Source organism: Scomber japonicus, chromosome 16, assembly GCF_027409825.1.
Source record: "Scomber japonicus isolate fScoJap1 chromosome 16, fScoJap1.pri, whole genome shotgun sequence".
NCBI lineage: Eukaryota > Metazoa > Chordata > Actinopteri > Scombriformes > Scombridae > Scomber > Scomber japonicus.
The window spans coordinates 4,956,047-4,979,527 of NC_070593.1; the positions used below are offsets into that span (position 1 = coordinate 4,956,047).

Consider the following 23,481-nt stretch of genomic DNA (forward strand, 5'->3'; position numbering starts at 1 on the left):
GAAATTTTGGCAAGCAGGATTTAAAGGATTGTGCATAATCCTAATCACAATTGTGTCAAATTTAATAAAAACCACCATGTCTGCTCCTAAAGTCTCCCAAATGTTTAATCTTCTGTAGAGAATCTCAGCCTTCGCCACATAAGACTATTGTACCAAGACACTGGTTTGGGTCTAGGTTGGAGGTCAGGAAGGGCCTCCAGCACCTCCTTGACCTGTTGTTTGGTGAGACCTTTCCATCGCAGCAGGAGCTTCAGATCCTCTCTGCAGCAAAGAGCAAAACGTATGAGGAGTTAGTAGGATGCAGTTCCTTTAATGCCCACTAGGATTTAAGATTTAAGTCCAATATGAAGTGTAGACATACAGGATAAATGTTCTTAGGCAGAAAGAAATTACAGTTGAAAAGTTTTTAGAGATGCCGTTATAGTACTTGTTCGTTGTCACATGGAAAATTTATTATGAAATGTAGATGCTAACAAATTATTATTACACTTTGGTTAAACCACAAAAGGTTCAGATTTTAATGGTAAGGGTGAATTTATTCATCCATAAAAACATGGAAAATACAGTGGCCCATCAACCAACACTGACAGTCAAGCAAGTGCTGTAGTAGATACTCGTATATGGATAGTAAACTGCAGGAGCACATTTCACTTTTTCAGAGACAAATGATAAAAGAAACTCAACAAGATGCTGATGGATGCTGTTTCACCATAGTTATCCTTGAAATTTTGTTTTCATCAACCCACTGCAGCTCCTCCAAAATGCATTTCTTGCTCCAGTAACTGAATGTGACAACTTCTAGTGAACACACACTCCATAGTGCTAAGGGAAGTCAATGAGGGGTGAACTGGGAACGTGTGGCATAGGCCTCGTCCTTGAGATCTTCAACTCTTGGCCATGTTCAAGACCTCACTTGCAGAGGCGGCGGCTCAGAGTTGCGGCCTGAAAATCATCTGTGCCTATGGACATCAGCAGTGAAGGAGGCCTGAAGAAGGAGGCCTTCAGGGCTTTACTAGCCCGGTTCTGGAACCAACAGACAGGTACCGGATGGCCAAAAAGGCAGCTGGCAGGCAGTGGTTCAGGCGGTCACTGAAGCAAAATCCTGGGTGTGGGAGGAGTTCGGTGAGACCATGGAGAGGGATTCTTGGTCAGCCTCAAAGATGTTCTGGCAAACCATCAGGCGACTCAGGTTGCTCTCAGCAGTGGTGGCTGCTCTTTTGCATTGAAAGGAGCCAACTGAGGTGGTTTGGGCACCTGGTCGGGATGCCTCCTGGACGACAGCCTTTGGAGGTGTTCCAGGCACATACAACTGGGAGGAGATGCTGGGACAGACCCACCACATGCTGGAGAGATTACATACTTCTCCTGGCCTGGGCATGCCTTGGGATCCCCCAGGAAGAGCTGATGAGCATGGCTGGGGAGAAGGGTGTCTGGGTTTCATTGCTCGGCCTAATGCCAACGCGACCCAGCCCCAGATAAGCGGCAGAAAATGGAAGGATACAGCCACCTGTAGATCAATGGAACCAGCATATAAAACACTGCTTCGTAACTCTACTAAAAGTCAGAAACTCCACAGGATCCTTTACCTCTGGTGTGTCCCTTTTTATAAGAACAATTTTTAAGATCTGGCTGTTTCTCCAAACACCAACGAGGAGGACAAAAGCAAATGTTTTTGGGAAAAAATTGGACATATGTTTATAAAAAACATTTTCCCTCTGCATGATTTACCTCTTTGTCATACCCATCTGCTGCATGCTCGCAACTTCAAGTTTCAGTCCGTCATTGTCATTGCACTTCAACAATTCTGTGATTTTCAGCAGCATGCCGTTCCACTGTTGGACACCAAAGGCCTGACACAAAAAAACACATACAGGTAATGAATTCATGTTGTAACTGGTGAAGATTTTATTCATTTGTTAATGGGTAAATGTCAGTTTCAGTTCACTCACCACATCTGAGATGGTGGAGTGAAGCAGCTCAGCATCTTTTGCTACTTTTTGCCAAACATCAGAGCCCCAGCACTTCTTTAGCTTGCTCAGGTTGATTTGGACAAGATGTTTGACGTAAAGTTCAGTGATGAGCTTATAGACCTCATCCATCACTCTCTGAAAAACAATAAGTACAGTTTAGTTAATTACAGGTTATATACAACATATTTTGTATAAAGTCAAGTCTAGAGTCAAGTCTTAAGTCAAATATCTTTACTAATGATTTGAGTGCAATGATCAGATTTTTAACGTACGTCTTGGACATCCTGACACCACATCAGTTTGGGGAAACACACTTTTACTTCTTTAACCAACATGGAGAAATGCTCGTTCTTCGATTTTAAGTAAATCTTAAGGTGGCTCTGTGTGAAAGAAATTGTGATTTAATGAAACATTTTTTGGTCAAACTATTATTTCCAATGTAAAGAATTACCCCAAATGACCTTGAAATTGATGGAAATTGTATATTATATCTTTAAATATGTAAATTATGTCTATGAGTTCAACAACTACCTCTGTGTAGCCAGCGACAATCTCCAACAGGAGCTTCATAGTTAGATCCTCCATCTCTACAAGCACTTTCACAGTGTCGTCAGGAAGGGAAGTTTTGATGTTGTTACTTTTGGTCTGGACATGCTTCCTGAAAAGAGAGTTTATATCATCAACACAAATCAACTCATTATTGTCAATTACTTCAAACTCCTGCATCAGTGACTTCAACACCCTGAGGTGATTTGTGTGGTTTAACAACATTTTTATATTATTTGTAATGTGATTTTATTACAAACTATGTTTGCGTAGGAAGATAAGGTTTTGAATTGAATTGACATTTGAGACAAGGGTGCTCAAATACTCACTTAAGAGCTTCACAGTTTTGCAAAGTCTTCAGGAAGAGTTTCATGTCTGGCTTGGCCTTTTCTGTTTGCTCTCTGAGAATCTCAGTCTGCTCAGCGCTGTACCTAGAAACCAACAAATGAAAAATGAAAGTTGCTGTCATACAATATCTACAGGAGTATAAAGCAGTCAGAACAAGGAATTTATTATAATAATTTGTGATATTTAAGTATGTTTCATGGCAAGGACAAAAGTAAGGTATCTGTACGGTGGCCGAGAAAGGTCACTGCACTGCAAATAAAAAAAGCCACAACAGAAGTGAATTGGTTACCCAGGACTATTATTGCCGACCGACAGTGGGTTTTTTGTCAAAGGACAAGAAGAAGAAGAAGAAGGAGAAATAAGACAATAATAGTCCCCAGTAACCTGGACCAATCCACTTCTGTTGTGGCTTTTTTTATTTGCATTGCAGCTTTTTTTATTTGAAGTGCAGTGACCTTTCTCAGCCACTGTATCTCTGAGATGTCATATTTATCATAATAATCATAACAAATCTCAAAATTAAAGCCTCTGGGTGGAAATCTGTGTTAAAATCATATATTTTTTAATGTAAAAACAAACTCTCACTTCTTCACAAACACCAGCAGCTCTTGGAAACAAACTTCCTGAACACGGTCAGACAGTGTTTTGCTGACTGTTTCTGCTTCTTTGTACATGGCATTGGTGCACTTAAAGACAGACAGAAGAACAGATATCATTCATTCATTCAGATATAATATAATTACAGGACAGATAAACAAAAAAACAATAATACATTTGGGACAGAAAAGCCAACAAATAACTAGATAAAACATACATTTAACTAATATCACAATACATAAAGGTAAATCAAATCCTGAGTAAACCGATATATGTACGGGTGCACACAAACATAGTAGATATAAACTAGACTCCTTTCCCACATTCTCTTAAAGCAACAACTAAAATAAGGTTTGGGTTATTAAATACCTGAATCGAGTCCACATTCAATTGAATGAAAGCTTCGTCACTATCACCGCCTTCTTGGCGTCTCTCATTCTGCAGGATTTCCTCCAGAGATACTCTGACGTCTTTCTGTGCACAAAAGGAGACACAGCAGCCCTAATAAGCATATATGGTTTTCCAGAGACTTAAATAGAGAATAAGAATGTTTTTATTAAAGCGACAAACATATCAGATTATAAGTTTATCATATTTATCTTTGTGTGTCTATTCCAGAAAGAAACTAAGCTATGTTATTGACAGCTTACGTTTCATATGCATGTACAAACTGGTTATGTCACATTTGTTATAAAAATCAGGATTATACTGTAATTCAGATGTCTTAAATCATACAATGTGTGTGTTCCTGTTTTTACATGACTATTTTAATACTTTCTGTCTCAACTGTTTACTGATTAAGGGAATATGTTTGCCAACTGTTGAGAAACCGTTATGAAAACGCCCTAATGCATACCCTGCTTTATCGTCAAATATAAAATCAGGGAGGCCAAAATGTCACAAATGAACATCATACTGCATTGAAGAAGGCTTTAAACTAGCGATTGAGACCATAAACACATTTTGAAAACGTTTACTGAGGTCAGAAATCAAGTGAGAAGTTGGTGAATTCTCCATTGACTTGTATAGAGACGGTCGCCCCCTGGTGGCCTTTTGATAGAATGCAGCTCTAAGTTACTTCCGGGTTGGCTTCATTTCAGAGGACCGGAACTCCCCGCCTGCTTAAACCTTGATATTGAAATCATTCATTTCCTATAACAACAATAATGTCATATTGTACAGGCCACAAGTGGATGTGGGTGAGTAAAGAGTTTTCAATGTGTTCTGTTTGCTAAGAACAGTTTACATTAATGTTGCTGGCAGATTTACAACAAACAAGAGCAGGCTTCTCATTTCTAGCCATCAAGCATTTCAATTCTGCCTGTGAAAATGAAAACTGTGGTATCAGATTTTATCAACTGAAGTTGGTTGAAAACAGTCTCTAGCTGACTCAATAATACTTGACTTAAGTATAAACTTTACGCTTGTATGTAGGAGACATTAAAATAAAGAAACAGTATTGTTCTTGTACTACCATGCAGAGCTAGTTTGTTGTACTATTACTGTATAAGAACACATTTAAGATTAGGCTCTCTTAAATCTAAAATAACCTTGATTGACTGCTTAGCTTACACACCTGGATAAGCAAGGAAGTAGGTTTATGGTTTATTGTTCTTATCTTTTAACACCCCAGTAATGGTTGCTATGCTGTGATTAGAGAATTGCTGAGAGGTTTACTTCCAAGTCATACATATTGGGAATGTAGGCCTAGCAATGCTTTCTCCTATTGCAAAAATCTTTCCTGTGAAGTAACTAAAACTTTGGCAGAAACTGGTGTGATCATGTTGGATCCCATCACTCATAACAAGAAACAGACTGAGAAAACAGCTCTTAAATAGGTGTAAGATTAGAAAACGACTGTAGTTGGATAAAGGTTAGTATTCTTACCTGCACATTTTCAAGCAGTTTGTCCTTTGCTTTTGTCACCCACTCAGTGAACAGTATGAGGTCGACATATTTTATGTTATCCACTCTTTGAGGGGAAGCAGCGCCCGACAGGTCCCGACTGGGAAAACACCAAAAATACCAACATCAGAATTGAGCAATAGTATGTTTGACTGCAGTATCTGATAAATAGTAGTGGACTGGGAAGGATACAGGTTAGAGGAGAGATCATGGGAATCTGTCAGCAAGATTATGGGCCCAGAACTCATCCATGAGTTCCATCGCCTTCATCCTGATCGTCCTGGGACTTCTGGAGTCGTTCTTTGAGAGGGGGGTACTATCACATCTCGTCTTGTGTCAGGTCATGTTCATGTTTATTTCTGCTTTTGTCTTGTCACTTCCTGTTTTATTTTGGATATGTTACTTACCTCTCTTCTTGTTTCAGATCATTTCACTTCAGGCCCTCGTGTGTTTCCCCACCCCTGAATGTCTACACCTGTGTTTTGTGAATCACCTTCCTCTATAGTATATAGTCTCATTCCCTCTGTTTGTCGCCAGTTCATTGTAGTTCCTTTGTGTTTCGTGTTCCAGTCTCAGTGTGTTTTTTGTGAACCTTGCTTGTGTTTGGACCCTGTCTTTTGCCTTTGCTCTCTGGATTTGTTTGGTCTGTCTGACTGCCTTCTTGTTACTGACCTGTTCTGGATTAATGGACTGTGTTTTGGGAACTTGTCTGTCTCGAGTTGTGCATTTGAGTCCAAACCTTGTTCCAGTCATTACAATTGGTTGAATTTAAAAATCACAAAATTTAAATTGATTGTTTATGGTACATTATACGCTGGGTGAGACTGGTATCACTCTTCTCATGTAACCTATCCAAGAAAGTGATCATATTTCTCGAAATGTTTAACTATTGCTTTGACTTTTCATATCTTGCCGTATCTTAATATTAAAGGTCACTGGATGCACAAACAACTTTGTATTGTTTGAAACAGACTTTACGCCACTTACTCCACCTCTATGCAGATTAGTATACATGTAAAAACAAAAAAAGAGTAAAGGATGGTGCAGAATGTGGTAGATAAATACCTTATAATAATAAGATATGTGTGTTGGACCCATTTTAACAGCATGAAGGAATTCTTGGAGGTGCTGATGTTCTGGAGTAGACCATGCAGGTGATCAATTGTCTGACGATGGTAGCACTCAAGCAGACATCCCATCAACTCCTTACATGTAATTCGGGAAGCCAGCCCCTCAAGCTGAGTCTGCACGACTCTTTCCACTTCCAACAGGTGCTGCTGAAGGTTCGGCTCCAGCTCTTCTGGTGGCTTCGGAAAATGCTTGTTCACAGATCTTTTTACCAATCGAACAACAATCTGCTGGTTCTCCTGTCCTGAGTGAGGCACTGCACAACAAGATCCATCCTCAGAGGTGTTAGGCCTCACAGAGATGTCGCCAGGGGTCACCTGAAGAAGCTCGGCTAGTTCCTGAAGTGTGGTCTCTTTCACACTCTGCTGTTCCTCATGGGTGTTTAAGGTGGTCTGAACTGAGGGGTTGTCATTTTGGTCCTCTTCATTGACACCTCCTATCACAGTAATAAATATTCAAGTAATATATATTCATTTTAATGCATTTTTAGAAATCAATTTTTCTATATTGTACACTTTTTCTTCCCCTGTGTGTCTCGAACTTGTGTGCCATTTTCTTTCCCAATTGGTTACGCTCCTTTTAATAATTTCCTGGGCGTGAAATTCCCCTTGGTGACATTGTCACCAACTTCTCTAGTTCTCACACTCCCTGCTCCCGCCACACCAGAACTGTCATTGTGAGCTTATCAGTATGCTGATAAAGGATTTGGCTCCAGTCTCAGCCAAGCCTTTTCTAGTAATAGCAGTCGTACTTCCATTCACTATACTGAAAAGCAAAATAACAGGTCTGTTTGTTGAGGGAATTAACTGAATATAGGTCAGTGATAAGTGCACACATACAAGCTACTACCACACACCTAAGGAACATAAAAAAAACTTTGTCTTCACCCTGAGTTCAGAGTGTGTTTACTCTCTCTGGGAAATTCACCTGGAAATCTCCTGCATCAAAACCAGAAGTATGGCAGTTTGATCCGTATTCATTTAAATCAGTTTTCCAAATATGGTGAGTACAGTTTTTTTGCACTTCATTACCCTGCTTTAAATACCATTAATGTGTTAATAAATGGCAGGCAGGCATAACAGGCAAAATGACTGATAATGTATTTATATCAACCATACAGATACCTGTAACACTGTCAAGATTTAGACAGTTGATAATGAACGGAAAGTAAGGAACCATCTCTGTCAATCAAACTGTCTATAAACTTGTACCCATAAATATTAAAGCTAAAATGTGACACTTCCAGATGCCAGGCGAGCACTGTACTGTTACTCATTTATCCCTCTCACCGGTTAGTCATCTGTATTACACTCACATTTAGAGTATGATAGCACAAATAACTAATTTGAGGCACTATAATCATATTGGTCTCTGTTTTCAGATGCTCTGTATGGTGCAGAAAACAAACAGCACTCCTACACAGACAAAGCATGCTCATTATAATCATAAAACAGACTTTTACCTTCCTGATTGTTCTCAGGTAAAGGTTTCCCATTTTTCCCCCAAGGAAGGCCTGGCCGAATTTTCACCTTTTTCCCTTTTGACTTGTCCGTCATTCTGTTGATGCCGGGACAAATCCAAGTGGAATAAATCACGATCCTGAAAAGAGCTGTGAATCTGTGAGTCCGGCACGCTCTAAGACTGTAGGGAGGAGTGGAGGGAGGGGAGGAGTTTTCTATTACACCATATATTCTACTGTACTTTCAGTTTCTTATGTCTGGTTTTAAGTTCCCACATTATGTTGAGAGAAGCTTCCACTTCCAACATATCTGTCCACACTGTCCATGTAATAGATCACTTGCACTCAACATGTGTTACTGTGTCCGAAAGCATCTTATTAGGCTTTATATCAGTTTTCCTCTGATATAAAACATTTTTAATTAATGGTTTTACTGTCAAGGACAACCTTCATTTTTTCCCTTATCAAGTCAACCTCTCCCAACTTCAGTTTTATGAGTGAATCTAAATGCTGGTGCATAATAGAGGAAGTGGAACTTTGTTTAATGATTCTCTCCAATCTGTAATCTGTGTTGACTGTATAGTTATCAACCACACAGCAAAGGGCATGGACTTTGTCATCTTGAAGGATCTGAACATTTCTGAGGCTGTGGTGACTAATGTTGCTCTCTGATCATTTCTGTGTTTTGTGTGCTATCTCCATGCAGACAAATGTTCAAACAGAGCTAATCACAAAACGGTATGTCACTGAAAACACCAGTGAAATATTTATTCATTTAAATTCTAAAATTACAAATGTTATTGATGCCATTGCACCCACTAAGGTGAAGGTGGTCTCTGGTAAGAAAAGATCTCCATGGATAAATGTCATGCTAGACAGAATAGAAACAAGAGAGGGTCGAAAAGCTGAACAAAGGCAAAGTCTTTGTGGAGCCAGAGTCTTTGCATTGATCATTTATAATAGAGAAATGCAATTTTCTGATATCATTGCCATAAAACAATAATAATACACTTTGCTACTGTCGACAGACTGACCAAGTCTTCCAGGGCCTGCAATGAACTTTCCTCCTTCACTGACAAAATTAAGAAGATAAGACAATCAATGCCTCCCTACCAGCTTTGGAACATGTGGTACCCTTGTGTCCATTTAAGATCAATTCAAGTAGCATGACAAAGTTTTATCTGAACAACTAGATTCTACCTGCATGGCCTCAGATCTTCTACAGATTGTGAAGATATCTCTTTTCAACAGGCCCTGAAAACTCATCATCAAACAATCCAGACACTTCATGAATAAGCAATCCATTTTTAAGTAAAATCATCGAAAAAGAAGGTTTCCAACAGCTGAACAACAACATTTTTGATGTCTTCCAGTCATGATTTCGACCGCTCCACAGTACAGACACTGCTCTTATTAAGGTCTTCAATGACATACACTTCAACACGGACAGTGGAAGAATTTCAGTGTCAGTATTACTGGATCCCAGATTCGACATATTACTAGATTGACTGGAAAACTGGGTGGCACAGTACTAAACTGGTTTGAATCCTACTTAAAGGATAGGGACTGCTTTGTGTCATTAGGTAATTACCAGGCGGGGAGTTCCAGTCCTCTGAAATGAGGCCAACGCGGAAGTAACTTAGAACTGCATTCTATCAAAAGGCCACCAGGGGGCGACCATCTCTATACAAGTCAATGGAGAATTCACCAACTTCTCACTTATTTTCTAACCTCAGTAAACGTTTTCAAAATGTGTTTATGGTCTCAATCGCTAGTTTAAAGCCTTCTTCAATGCAGTATGATGTTCATTTGTGAAATTTTGGCCTCCCTGATTTTATATTTGACGATAAAGCAGGGTATGCATTAGGGCGTGGCTACGTCCTGATTGACAGGTTGATTGACCAATGTCCTCGAGATCCAGCCCTTGCAACCATAGCAACCTCAACCTAAATACAGATGCAGTTATGAATAAGAGCAGCAGTTCAAATTTAATTGCATAGCCGGCCCATCCGAGGTGCATATCCACTATGCACTGTTGCACACTTGATGAATTCATTAGTTTAATGGCACTTGGATAAAAAACTGTTAAGGAGTCTGGAAGTGCGAGATCTCATGGACCTGTATCACCTTCCAGAGGACAGCAGTGTGAACTGTTGGTGTCCCGGGTGGGAAGAGTCCTTGATTATGTTTGTGACCTTACGAAGACAGCAGCTTTTGTGCAAGTCCTCAAGTGTTGGTAAACTATGTACCAATGACGTTTTGGGCAGACTTGACGACCCTCTGGAGAGCTTTCCTATCGGCAGCTATGCACCGTATGCCAGGATGCTCTCAATACAGCAGCGATAAAAGGACACAAGCAGTTCCTGGGACCGTTTGGATTTTTCCAGTGTCCTCATAAAGTACAGTCATTGCTGTGACTTCTTCACAAACCACAAACCAAACCAGAAATCTAGATGTGGTCATGGACTCAGACCTGAACTCCAACAGCCAAATAAAGACAATTACAAAGTCAGCCTACAATCACCCGAAGAATATATTACGGATTAAAGGGTTTTAATTTAGTAAGATCTTTTCTGTCCAAGGTGAGTATGGTGCATTCCCCCTCAAGTGCTGCTTTCTAAATCCTAAGAGGGTTTTGTCACATCCTGTCTGTTGTTTATGTTGTGTTTTAGTTCATGTTTTATTTTGAAAGATTTTTTTCCCCTCCTTGTGTGTTTAGTTAATTTTACTTCCTGTGTTTTCCCGCTGTAGTTAGTTTCCTCATGTGTTTCACCTGTGTCTTGTTTCACCCACCTGTGTCCTGTTTATAATCACCCCTTGTGTGTATATAGGTTTTGGTTTCCTGTTCAGTCACTGTTTGAGTCTCTGTGATATTTCATTTGTTGAGTTTCTCCTGTGTTGGCTAAATAAAGTGCATTGTCCAGACTCTGGCTTCCTGCAGTGTCTGCATTTAGGTCCATCTGCTCTGAATTTACATGACAGGTGTCTCCATCTTGTGGTGGATTTATGAACAAACACCCAAAAACAGACATTTTACTGAATCAAATTGAAGTTTATTAATGATATTGCTGACAGAAAGAGATGATACATTTTGTCTACAACCCATCTAGAAGTTTCTCAAAAATGAAACCACCAAAGTAGAAATCCAAAACATTTAAAAAAATACAAAAACATCAACTTTTACATTGAGGCACAACTTATATAAATAATAAAGTAAACCCAGATTAAACACCCAAAGTACCAGTATATATATGTCCTGAAGCTGTAACAGTTCAAGTTTAAACAGAATCTGTAGTCTAAGTATAATTAGACAATGAGAAATGTATTATGTTATAAAAACAGTGAAATATTGATTTTAACAGTAAAGTTTGATGTTGTATGTTGAATTGTAGTGTGGGTGACAACTGGGGCGTTCCTCATTTTTTGACTGATGTCTACATTCATATGAATAAATAAATTAAAAATCAATAAATAGTATAAAAATAATTATAAATAAATGTAAACAAATCTCCTAACAATGGATTAGTGCATCTTTATCAGTTTTTATACTTTTAGTACCAACAGTACACAAAACAAATAAAAGCAAGTGCAAAAGTAAATAAAAAAACTGATCAAAAAAGTTAAGTTTACCTTTAATTTAATCCAGTTAAATTATTTGTGCTTGTTTTTTTGGTCACTAGGCAACGCTAAACATACAAATCTTCATTTTACAAACTATAATACTAAAGTTGGACCTGAATGTGTTTTGCTTAAAATCAAAGTTTACTGTTGAAAACTTAAAAAGTATTTAAAAGATGTAAAAGTTATTTTACCCTCAACCATAAACCAACTCAATACTTTAAAAAAGTACATAAATAAAAAAGGTATATAAAACTGTAACAATAATCAATGTATATTTTGTTCGTGTTGTTTGTTTTCCTGACGTTTTTGTTGTTTTTTTAACTAAAATAAAGAAAAAAAGTGCCAACCACCTCTCCATTCATAGCTCAGCAGTATGATGCGAGGATAAAACAGTATAAACCTGCAATGACACAAGCACTGAAATACAGCATGTGCTTTTCATAATTTCTTTTTACATAAAAATTGTAAAAAGGTAACAGAAACTTTGGCAAGCAAGACTTCTAATTCTGCCTGAAATGACAACAACCCGTAAAAGGAAATCAGTTGAATCTTAGCTTACTAGAAGCCTCTTGTGCATCATCCTAACCACAGTTGTATCAAAGCGTATAAAAACCATCTTGTCTGCTCCGTCTTTTATCTACATCTCAGTCAAAGGATCAGACTGAGGAACTGAAATCAGTGAACAGCAGACTTGGTTTTCACTGGATTCATCTGATCAGAAAAGTTCATGACAAGTCGAAGTCTCCCAAATGTCTAATCCTCGGTAGAGAAACGAGGCCTACAGCAGCAGATAAGACAGCCGTACCAGGAGGATACTGGTCTGGGTCTGGGTTGGTCCTCAGGAAGGGCCTCCAGCACCTCCCTGACCTCTCGGTTAGAGAGACCTTTCCATCGCAGCAGGAGCTCTAGATCTTTTCTGCAGCAAAGGGTCAAACAGAAGTAGGAGTTAGTAGGATGCAGTTCCTTTAATGCCCACTAGGATTTAAGGGTCCAATATGAAGTGAAGGGTTATCGTTTGGGTTAGATCAGGGGTGTCAAACTCATATTCATTCAAGGGCCACACACAGACCAATTTGATCTCATGTGGGCCAGATCATTAAAAAGATGGAGGGAAGAAAGGAAGGAAATAAGAAGGGAAGGAAGGAAAGAGAGACAAAAGGAAAGAGAGAAGAAAGGTAGGAAGGACAGACGGAAGGAAGGAAAGAAGGAAGGACAGATGGAAGAAACGGAGGAACGAACGAACGAACAAACGAAGAAAGGAAAACAGGAAGGTAGGAAGGACAGATGGCAGGAAAGACAGATGGAAGAAAGGGAGGAAGGACAGATGAAAGGAAGAAAGGAAAAAAGGAAGGTAGGAAGGACAGATGGAAGGAAGGACAGAAGGAAGAAAGGAAGGGAGGAAAATAACACAGAAAGGAAAGATGAAAGTGGGCCAGATAGCACGGTTCTGGCCCACGGGCCGCATGTTTGACGCCCCTGGGTTAGATGTTTTTAGGCAGAAGAAATTACAGATGAAAAGTTGTAGAGATGCTATTATACTATTTAACTTTTTAGCTTGAATAAAGACACCTTTAATTGATCTTCATATGTAAAATTGGAGGAATGTGCCATTTATAGCGACTATTACAATATGGTTCCTCTAAACATTTACACAGAGGCTCAAAGCAATGTTTCCCTCTGCATGATTTACCTCTTTGTGATACTCCCCTGCAGCATGCTTGCAGCTTCGAGTTTCAGTCCGTCTGTGTCTTTGCACTCCAAAATGTCTGGGATTTTCAGCAGCAGGAGGTTTCGCTGTTGGACACCAAAGGCCTGATACAACAAGATAAATAGAGGTAATGAATGAATGAATTTATGTTGTAACTGGTGAAGGTTTTATTCATTTGTTAATGGGTAGATGTCAGTTTCAGTTCACTCACCAAGTCTGAGATGGTGGAGTGAAGCAGCTCAGCATCATCGGTCACTTGTTGCCCAACATCAGAGCTCCAGCACTTCTTTAGCTTTCTCTGGTTGATTTGGACAAGATGTTTGAAGTAAATCTGAGTGATGAGCTTATAGACCTCGTCCATCACTCTCTGAAAAACAAAAAGGACAGTTTAGTTATTTACAGATCATACATACACCATATTTGGTATAAAATGTTTCTGCATGTAAAACAGCTGTCTTTCATGTTACATTCCTAAACATCCAATCAGCAAATTGGTTGATTTTACTAAATCACGAGCAAAACCAGAGTCAAGTCTGCAATGATCAGATTTTTAACGTACCTCTTGGACATCCAGACACCACATCAGTTTGGGGAAACGCATTTTTACTTCTTGAACCAAGAAGAAGAAATGTTTTTTCTCTGATTTGAAGTAGATCTTAAGGTGGCTCTGTGCGAAAGAAATTGTGATTTAATTAAACATTATTTCCAGTGTAAAGAATGACCTTGAGTAATCTTTGAATTGATGGAAATTGTATATTATGTCTATGAGTTCAACAGCTACCTCTGTGTAGCCAGCAACAGTCTCCAACAGGAGCTTCATAGTTAGATCCTCCATCTCTTCAAGCACTTTCACAGTGTCGTCAGGAAGGGAAGTTTTGATGTTATTACTTTTGGTCTGGACATGCTGCCTGAAAAGAGAGTTTACATCATCAACACAAATCAACTTATAATGGTCAATTACAGCCATCACATTTAAATGCACGCTACTTCAAACTCCTGCATCAGTGGCTTCTACACCCTGAGGTGATTTGTGTGTTTTAACAGCATTTTACACTGTTTGCTTGCGATTTGTAATATGATTTTATTACAAACTATGTTTGCATAGCAAACATTTGAGGATGCTTAAATACTCACTTGAGAGCTTCACAGGTTTGCAAAGTCTTCAGAAAGAGTTTCATGTCTGGCTTGGCCTTTTCTCTTTGCTCTCTAAGAACCTCAGTCTGCTCAGCGGTGTACCTAGAAACCAAAAAGGATGCTGTCATATAGTATCTACAGTAGTATACAGCAGTCTAAACAAGAGACTGGAGATTAATTTGTGATATTTATATTTGTTTTGTGACAAGGACAAAGGCAGGGTCTCTGAGATGTCATATCACTCAGATCATGATAATCAAATCTCAAAATTAAAGCCTCTAAGTGGAAATCTGTGTTAAAATATTTCTACTGTAAAAACAGACTCTCACCTCTTCACAAACACCAGCAGCTCTTGGAAACAAACCTCCTGAACACGGTCAGACAGTGTTTTGCTGATTGTTTGTGCAGCTTTGCACATGGCATTGGTGCACTTAAAAAAAGATAAAAGAACAGATGTCTGTTAATTCAGATATAATATCATTACAGAACAGATAAACAAAAAACACAAATAAATGAACGCTGCATGTCAGACTGGTGCAGTCACAGGGCTGGAACAGCAGGCATATACATATCTTTATACACTGGCTCTTATCGACCATTGAAGAATGGGTTAAAGACTTCCTGTGTCCACTATGTGATGCTAGTGAACACACACTAACTATGTTGTGTTGTTGTTTATGATGTGATGAACACACAATTTCACATAAATCAGATGTTTGTCACACAGGCTTCCAGGATCCAGTAGGTGGCGCTATGACTATGACTATGACTCAATATTGACTAATAGATGTGTTCAGGAGAAGTTTGTGATCATGATATGTTATTATTCATTCTTATTAATAATTGAATTGATTTTGATCATTAATATTATATTTGATAATAAGTAATTATTGCCGATAGCCAAACCAAGCTGTCAGAATTGGCTATTAGAGTCCTCCCTCTGTAATTAAAACACAGAGTGCTTCTGCCCTGTGACACATACTGAACTTATTACTGCCAGCCTGATTCGGGGTAGAGCTGTGAGATAGAGCCACAGTGTGCTATCAGCCCTGTGAAGCACAGACGTTATCCTCTAACTGTTACTGTTACTTAATAACATAAACCTGCATTTGCCACCACATTAAGTTGGGCTTGTGTGTACACATAAACCCAACAGGTAGAATAAGGTTTGGGTTACTAAATACCTGAATAGTGTCCACATTCAGTTGAATGAAAGCTTCGTCACTATCACCGCCTTCTTGGCTTCTCTCATTCTGCAGGATTTTCTCTAGACATGCTTTGATGTCTCTCTGTGGACAAAAGGAGACATAGCAGCCCTATTAAGCATATATGGTTTTCCAAAGTACTTAAACATGATAATAAAAATAAACAAAATTTATTAAAGCAACAAATCAGATAATAAAATTAGTAAGTTTATCTTCGTGTGTCCGTTCCAGACACATAGCTTTAAAAGAAGCAGAAGTATTTTATCAACAGTTTATGTTCTGCATACATGTACAAACCGGTTATATCTGTTTGCTAAGCACAGTTCGCAGGGATATGTTGGCAGGTTTACAACAAACAAAAGCTTCAAAGGTCTCTGATTCCTTCCAATCAACCGTTTTAATTTATCAACTGAAGCTACAGTAGTAACATAACTCTTAAATAGATGTAAGACTAGAAAGTTACTGTAGTTGAATAAAGGTTAGTATTCTTACCTGCACATTTTCGAGCAGTTTGTCCTTTGCTATTGTCACCCACTCTGTGAACAGCATGAGGTCGACATATTTTATGATATCCACTTCTTCAGGGGAAGCAGCACCAAGCAGCTCTCGACTGGGAAAGCACCAAAAATACCAACATCAGAATTGAGCAATAGTGTGTTTCACGCTTTATGCCAATCATTCACACCTCTAAGGGGATTAATATGCATGTAAAAACAAATAAGTAACGGCAGATGCAGAATGTGGTAGATAAATACCTCAGATATGTGTATAGGACCCAGTTTAACAGCATGAAGGAATTCTTGGAGGTGCTGATGTTCTGGAGTAGACCATGCAGGTGATCAATCGTCTGACGATGGTAGCACTCAAGCAGACATCCCATCAACCCCTCTGATGTAAACAGGGGAGCCAGCCTCGCCAGCTCATTCTGCACGACTGTCTCCACTTCCATCAGGTGCTGCTGAAGGTTCCTCTCCAGCTCTGCCGGTGGCTTTGGGAAGTGCTGGTTCACAGATCTTTCTATCAGTCGAACAACACTCTGCATGTTCTCCTGTGCTGCACAACAAGATCCATCCTCAGAGGTGTTGCCAGGGGTTACCTGAAGAAGCTCGGCTAGTTCCTGATGTGTTATTTCTTTCGAACGCTGCCGCTGTTCCTCGTGAGTGTTGAAGGTGTTCTGAGCTGACGGGTTGTCATACCCCCCCTGTTCCTGGACACCTCCTGTCACTGAAATATAGTTTAAGCTGTTTAGAGCACTGAAGATACAACAATAATATACAAAGGAATTATTACATGCATGTCACAAAAATGCATATTCAGTCCCTGTAACAGAGATATTTCATTTTTACATTGGCACTGTCTTCATCACCAACTAGTTATAATGACAGAAATATATTTGTAGTCACTGAAAATACAACAATAACTTTTGCCACCTTTATAGATGTTAAGATTTAGATGGTTCTCAGATGATCGGGCCTAATGACTTATTTAGTTTATTTAAGAGACCACACAGATAAATATTGTTACATATAGAGAAGCAATGCAACAGATATCACATCTAGCTTGTTCATTTGCAGCCTTTGTCCATGTTTAGACTTTTAAAACATTCAATCAATCAAACAGTTGATCCTCTCACTTGTGTGGAGGCCACCATGAGGTTGATATTCACTGTTTTGAGTGAAATGGATAAAACATTATTGGCAACAGATTTCCATGAAATTTGCTGCCTGCAGACATTCATGATCCTCTGAGTCTGGTTCTGAGGTTTCTTCCTGTTTAAAAGGGAGTTTTTTCTTGCCACTGTTGCCAAGTGCTGCTCATGTGATAATGTTGGGTCTCTTTAAAGTTAAAACCTGAAGAGTTCGGTTTAGAACCTGCTCTATGTGTAAAGAGCCTTGAGATAACTCTGTTGTGGTTTCGGCGCTATACAAATAAAGATTGATTGATTGATTGATGATGAATTGTAATAACTTGGGTGATCTCCACCACAATCTAACACTTAACATGTACAATATCTCAACATCTATGACACACTAAACTTTGCAAAGAAATTCATGGTTTCCAGATCATGACTATGAATCTATTTGATTAACTTTTCATTTGGCATCATCGTCAGGTTTGTGGTTTATGCAAAAATAACAGCTGAGGTGTTCATCAACCTCAGCTCAGTAATTTGTGTTTACTGATAGTTAACTAATGTAAGCATGCCAACATACTAAACTAACATGATAAGAATGCTGCTAAACATCACAATGTTAGTATTGCTATTGTGAGCTGAAAGCAGAGCCGTGCCGCCCATGTGGCCGAAGAGTCTCAGCAGTTGTTTTACACTCATTCATAACGAAGCAGAATAACTGGTCTGTTGGTTGAGGGCTAGGTAATAGAATTGGATATGGGCCAATGGGACAAGTGCACACATACAAGCTACTACCAGATATCTAAGACATTGTCCTTCACCCTGATTTCAAGGTGTGGTCACTCTCAGGGGAATTTAAGGTACATTATTGGGGAATCCCCAGAAGTAAGGCGGTTTGATCCGGATTCAGACCCAGAACATCACAGTTTTCCAAATATGGTGAGTACAGTTTCATCTCTCTTCATTACTCTGCTTTAAAGACCATTAATATTCGTGATCCTCAGATGATGAATTGTAATAACTTGGGTGATCTCCACCACAATTTAACACTTAACATGTACAATATCTCAACATCTATGACACAATAAACTTTGCAAAGAAATTCATGGTTTCCAAATCATGACTATGAATCTATTTGATTAACTTTTCATTTGGCACCATCATCAGGTTTGTGGTTTATGCAAAAATAACATCTGAGGTTTTCATCAACTCTAGCTGTACTTTGTGTTTACTGATAGTTAACTAATGTAAGCATGCCAACATACTAAACTAACATGATAAGAATGCTGCTAAACATCACAATGTTAGTATTGCCATTGTGAGCTTGTCAGCATGCTGAAAGCAGAGCCGTGCCGCCCACGTGGCCGAAGAGTCTCAGCAGTTGTTTTACACTCATTCATAACGAAGCAGAATAACTGGTCTGTTAGTTGAGGACAAGGTAATAGAATTGGATACGGGCCAATGACAAGTGCAAACTACTACCACATATCTAAGACATTGTCCTTCACCCTGATTTCAAGGTGTGGTCACTCTCAGGGGAATTTAAGGTACATTATTGGGGAATCCCGTGCATGCCTGCCAAGTCAGAAGTAAGGCGGTTTGATCCGGATTCAGACCCAGAACATCACAGTTTTCCAAATATGGTGAGTACAGTTTCATCTGTCTTCATTACTCTGCTTTAAAGACCATTAATATTCGTGATCCTCAGATGATGAATTGTAATAACTTGGGTGATCTCCACCAGAGCCGTGCCGCCCACGTGGCCGAAGAGTCTCAGCAGTTGTTTTACACTCATTCATAACGAAGCAGAATAACTGGTCTGTTAGTTGAGGACTAGATAATAGAATTGGATACGGGCCAATGACAAGTGCACACATACAAGCTACTACCAGATATCTAAGAAATTTTTCTTCACCCTGATTTCAAGGTGTGGTCACTCTCAGGGGAATTTAAGGTACATTATTGGGGAATCCCCAGAAGTAAGGCGGTTTGATCCGGATTCAGACCCAGAACACCACAGTTTCATCTCTCTTCATTACTCTGCTTTAAAGACCATTAATCACCAATGAATGTGTATTAATAAATGCCTAACAGGTAAAAATGAATGATACTGTATCTACATCAACCATACAGATACCAGTAACACTGATAAGATTTTAGACAGTTGATATTGAACGTAAAGAGAAGAAAGTAAGGAACGACTTCTGTGAATCAAACCTGTCACACATACACATACATGTTTTTTCTCACTATAAAAGTATTAAAGCATATGACAGCTCCAGAAAGGTGCAGAGCGTGTGAGGTGAGCACTGTCTGTATTATTTACTCATTTATCACTTTCACCTGTTAGTCGCATCATCTGTATTGCACTCACACTTGGGAGTATGTATGATAGCACTAATGACTCACTTGAGGTATGTGATGTCACTTTTTCATTCATCACACATCATGTATGCAGAAATTGGACTACATAATAACCATGTTGGTGCAGAAAACAGCATTCCTACGCTGTTAAAGCATGCTCATTATAATCATAAAACAGACTCTTACCTTCCTGTATGTCATTGTTGTTGTTCTCTAGTAAAGGTTTCCTATCATTCCTCCAAGGAACGCTCTTTTTCCACCTTTTCACCATCTTTAGTTCTTCTGTTGAGTTCTTCTGCCCGAATGAGTCCAAGTGTAAGGAGTAGTGTACAGAGCTGAGAGTGAGCTGCAATGTTATAAAGAGGAGGAGGTGCAGAGGAGGGAGGGTTGGAGAAGGGTTGGAGAAGGAAGGGGGGGTTTCCGTTACAGCATACTTTCGGTTTCATACTGCTTGTTTCATGGGACACAAAAAGTTGTTACATCATGCTACAGTAATATTATAAACATTATACTACTGCTACTGATTTTAATACTACTACTACTAATAATAATAATGATGATAAAATAAAATAATAATAATAATAATAATAATAATGATAATAATCACAGTAATTGAAAGATCAGTATTATCTTACAAGGTTCATTTAATAAGTCTTCTGTAGCTTGCAGTCACTTTTCTGAGCACTACTTTAGATGTGTAAATGCTTTTGATGCAGCTTTCCCTCCAGAGCACTTTGAGGAAATAGAAACTAGATTTTTTCTTTTTTTTTTTTTACTTTCATATTCCCCTAAATAAATATCCCTAGTGACTTTTGGGGATTCTCTGACTTTTCCTCGAGTGCCATTATAATGATGGATTACCTTGACCTAACTTTAACTAAATCAGTGTTTTGGTTTATAATGATAATAATAATAATAAATTTGATATTTCAACAATCTCAAAGTGCTACAGAGCAGAAAAGAAAAAGAAAAGGAAAAAAGAAAAAGAAAAGGTTAAAAGAGAACATATAAAAGACACTTAGCAAAATGCTTTAGTAAAGAGAGTAGTAAAGTTTTTAGGTCTCTTTTAAACACATCTGCAGTCTGTGGGGCCCTCAGGTGGTCAGGGAGGGTTAGGGTTAGGGTCCACAGCCTCGGGGCTGCAGAGGAAAAAGACCAGATACCTGTAAGACTAATTGAGTTTATTGCTGATGTAGCCTGCTAAAACACACTTAACTGGTTTTAAACCTAGGGCCTGTATCATAGGATGAAATTACATGCAAATTACATGCAAAACAAAACACTGGCATTTCCAGTTAAAAGATTTAAGATAACCAGAGTGTCAAGAGTGCCGAACACAGTGGTACTTGAAGGTCACTTTGATGAAGAGTTCCTCAAATGAATAAATAAAAGCAACAGCAGCACGTAGGTGGCCCACTAGACACTTCCTTGTTAGATAAAGTTTACAGCTACAGAAATTCCCATTTTGCCTTTTGGATCAGACAGTGGTGTGCACAAGGGGGTGTGGGGGTGGGGGGGTGGACCATTTGTTAAAAAAACACATGCTAAGGTGCCTTTCTGGGAGCCAAAAAGTGTGATAAGGTGCCCTCCTGGTTGCCCTCTTCAGTGGCAAGAATGTGCAGTATGTGCCCTCTTTTTTTCTCTTCGCCTCTGCCCTTCAAAAAGTCTGTGCACGTGCACGCCACAGCAGACCAAAACTAACATCAGATCAATGCAATTGTTAATCATCATAAATCACAAATGTCTACAGTTTCCAAGCTTAGATTTATGGTTTTTCATAGTCAAACACACACACACACAGTACATGACTCTCTCTCTCTCTCTTTTTTTTTGCTGGTAGCCTAAAGACGGGAACAGCAGCTTTGTGTTTACCTCTGACGCAGGTAATCATGATTAAATACACATTCCATTGATACACAAATCACGATTAGAAAGTTGTTTGGAAATGGAAAACGATTCACGAAAATGAAAGACGAGCATTCAAAGAAAACTCGACTGTGATTTGAAGTATTTGATTTATTTAGTGAATGTGAAAATCCAGTGTCATGTCATGTTCAAAATATGTGACTGTCTCTAAACTGTACTCGAAGTGTGGGTGTGTCAGAATTTCCCCCTACTGGGAAAATATCCAGGGAAAGAAAGCCGTTTTTGTGGATATTCCCTTTTCGATCCCAACAAAGCAACACTCGGCATTTCCCAGCTGTGGCCTGGACAGGAAGGAGTGAAACGTTTCTTATCCAATGCCTGATGCGTTCAATGAGCTGCTGCTGTGTGGTTTTTCTCAGTACCTTCCAGTTCCCAGTTCCTTCCTCCCTTCCTTCTGTTCTTCTTTCCTTCCTCCCTCCTTTCCTTCCTTCTCCCTTCCCTCCCTCCTTCTTTCCTCCCTCCCTCCTTCCTTCTTCCTTCCTTCCTCCCTTCCCTCCCTCCTTCCTTCCTCCCTTCCTTCCTTCGTCCTTTTCTCCCTCATTTCTTCCTCCCTCCTTTCCTTCCTTCTCCCTTCCTTCCCTCCTTCCTTCCTCCCTCCCTCCTTCCTTCCTCCCTCCTTTCCTTCCTTCCTTCCTTCATCCTCCCTTCCCTCCCTCCTTCCTTCCTCCCTCACTCCTTCCCTCCCTCCTTCCTTCCTTCCTTCCTTCCTTCCCTCCTCCCTCCCTCCTTCCTCCCTTCCTTCCTTCCTTCCTTCCTTCCCTCCTCCCTCCCTCCTTCCTCCCTTCCTATGTGGATATTCCCTTTCGATCCCAACAAAGCAACACTCAGCATTTCCCAGCTGTGGCCTGGACAGGAAGGAGTGAAACGTTTCTTATCCAATGCCTGATGCGTTCGATGAGCTGCTGCTGTGTGGTTTTTCTCAGTAGCATCAGCTTCAATGACATCAGCAGAGTCCAGTTTCAAGAGAGGTTTGTTTTCTTGATAAGAACCAGTTCCATCTCTTATCTCATCTCATTTCCTATTGTTGAATAAAAAGGTCATATGGATATAAACATCAAAATATAAATACTGATTAGATAAATATAGAGAGTTGGGAAATGAAAATGTGGACATTGATATGAAATTTGAAACTTGTTATACTTCATGTCTGGAGGCGTATTAAAATATGTGACATTTATTTAAAAAAATGTACAACCTCATGTAGCCGATGGTTCTTATGCTAATGTGGCTTAATGATCGTACAATATTATGTGTGTTAACCTTTGACCCCGTCTGTTTTGACTGTTCCTTCCTTCCTTTCCTTTTCTTCCTTCCTTCCTTCCCCCTCCTTCCTTCCTCCCTCCCTCCCTCCTTCCTTCCTCCCTCCCTCCCTCCTTCCTTCCTCCCTCCCTCCCTCCCTCCTTCCTTCCTCCCTCCCTCCCTCCCTCTTTCCTTCCTCCCTTCCTCTCTCCTTTCCGTCCTCCTTCCTTCCTCTCTCCTTTCCTTCCCTCCTTCCTTCCTTCCTCCCTCCTTTCCTTCCTTCCTTCCTTCTTCCTCCCTTCCTTCTGTCCTTCCCTCTGTCCTTCCTTCCTCCCTTCCTTCTGTCCTTCCTTCCTTCCTTCCTTCCTTCCCTCCTCCCTTCCTCCTTCCCTCCCTCTTTCCTCCCTCACTTCCTTAAGTAAATTATTTTTATCTTTAAACCTACTGAGTATGCCACATGTTTTTTTAATATGTATTTTTACACAGAAGGAGGACTGTGGATTTTGTCCCCCATCATTTACATTGTAAGTGCATTATGAGGAAATCTTCTAATGGTCAGCTGACGTCTTTTTGAAGCTTGAATTAAGACTGTTTTTACTGCATAACTCAACAGTTTGTCTTCCCGGCTTGTGTCAGTAGGAGCTTCATGTGAAAAGCCACACCTACTGGCCCTTGAGTCAATCAGTAAGATCAGACAA

At 39.6% G+C, this 23,481-nt stretch overlaps 1 protein-coding gene across 1 annotated transcript; it reads right to left on the bottom strand.

The window, feature by feature from the left end:
* Window positions 1–2,841: 2,841 nt before the first annotated feature.
* LOC128375822 (uncharacterized) lies at window positions 2,842–8,108 on the bottom strand. Its single transcript, XM_053336238.1, has 6 exons — window positions 7,957–8,108; window positions 6,432–6,930; window positions 5,349–5,466; window positions 3,831–3,935; window positions 3,450–3,550; window positions 2,842–2,947 (listed from the first exon to the last, which is right to left on the bottom strand). Exons 1-6 carry the CDS (start codon window positions 8,048–8,050, stop codon window positions 2,842–2,844), a joined length of 1,023 nt encoding a protein of 340 aa, XP_053192213.1. The 5' UTR covers window positions 8,051–8,108.
* Window positions 8,109–23,481: the final 15,373 nt, after the last annotated feature.

Coding starts and splice junctions, on each gene's coding strand:
- LOC128375822 (XM_053336238.1), bottom strand. CDS start 8,050: ATGACGGACAAGTCAAAAGGGAAAAAGGTGAAAATTCGGCCAGGCCTT. Junction 3,936..5,348: donor AACTGCTTGAAAATGTGCAG/GTAAGAATACTA, acceptor TTTTGTGCACAG/AAAGACGTCAGAGTATCTCT. Junction 3,551..3,830: donor TGAATGTGGACTCGATTCAG/GTATTTAATAAC, acceptor TCTGTCTTTAAG/TGCACCAATGCCATGTACAA.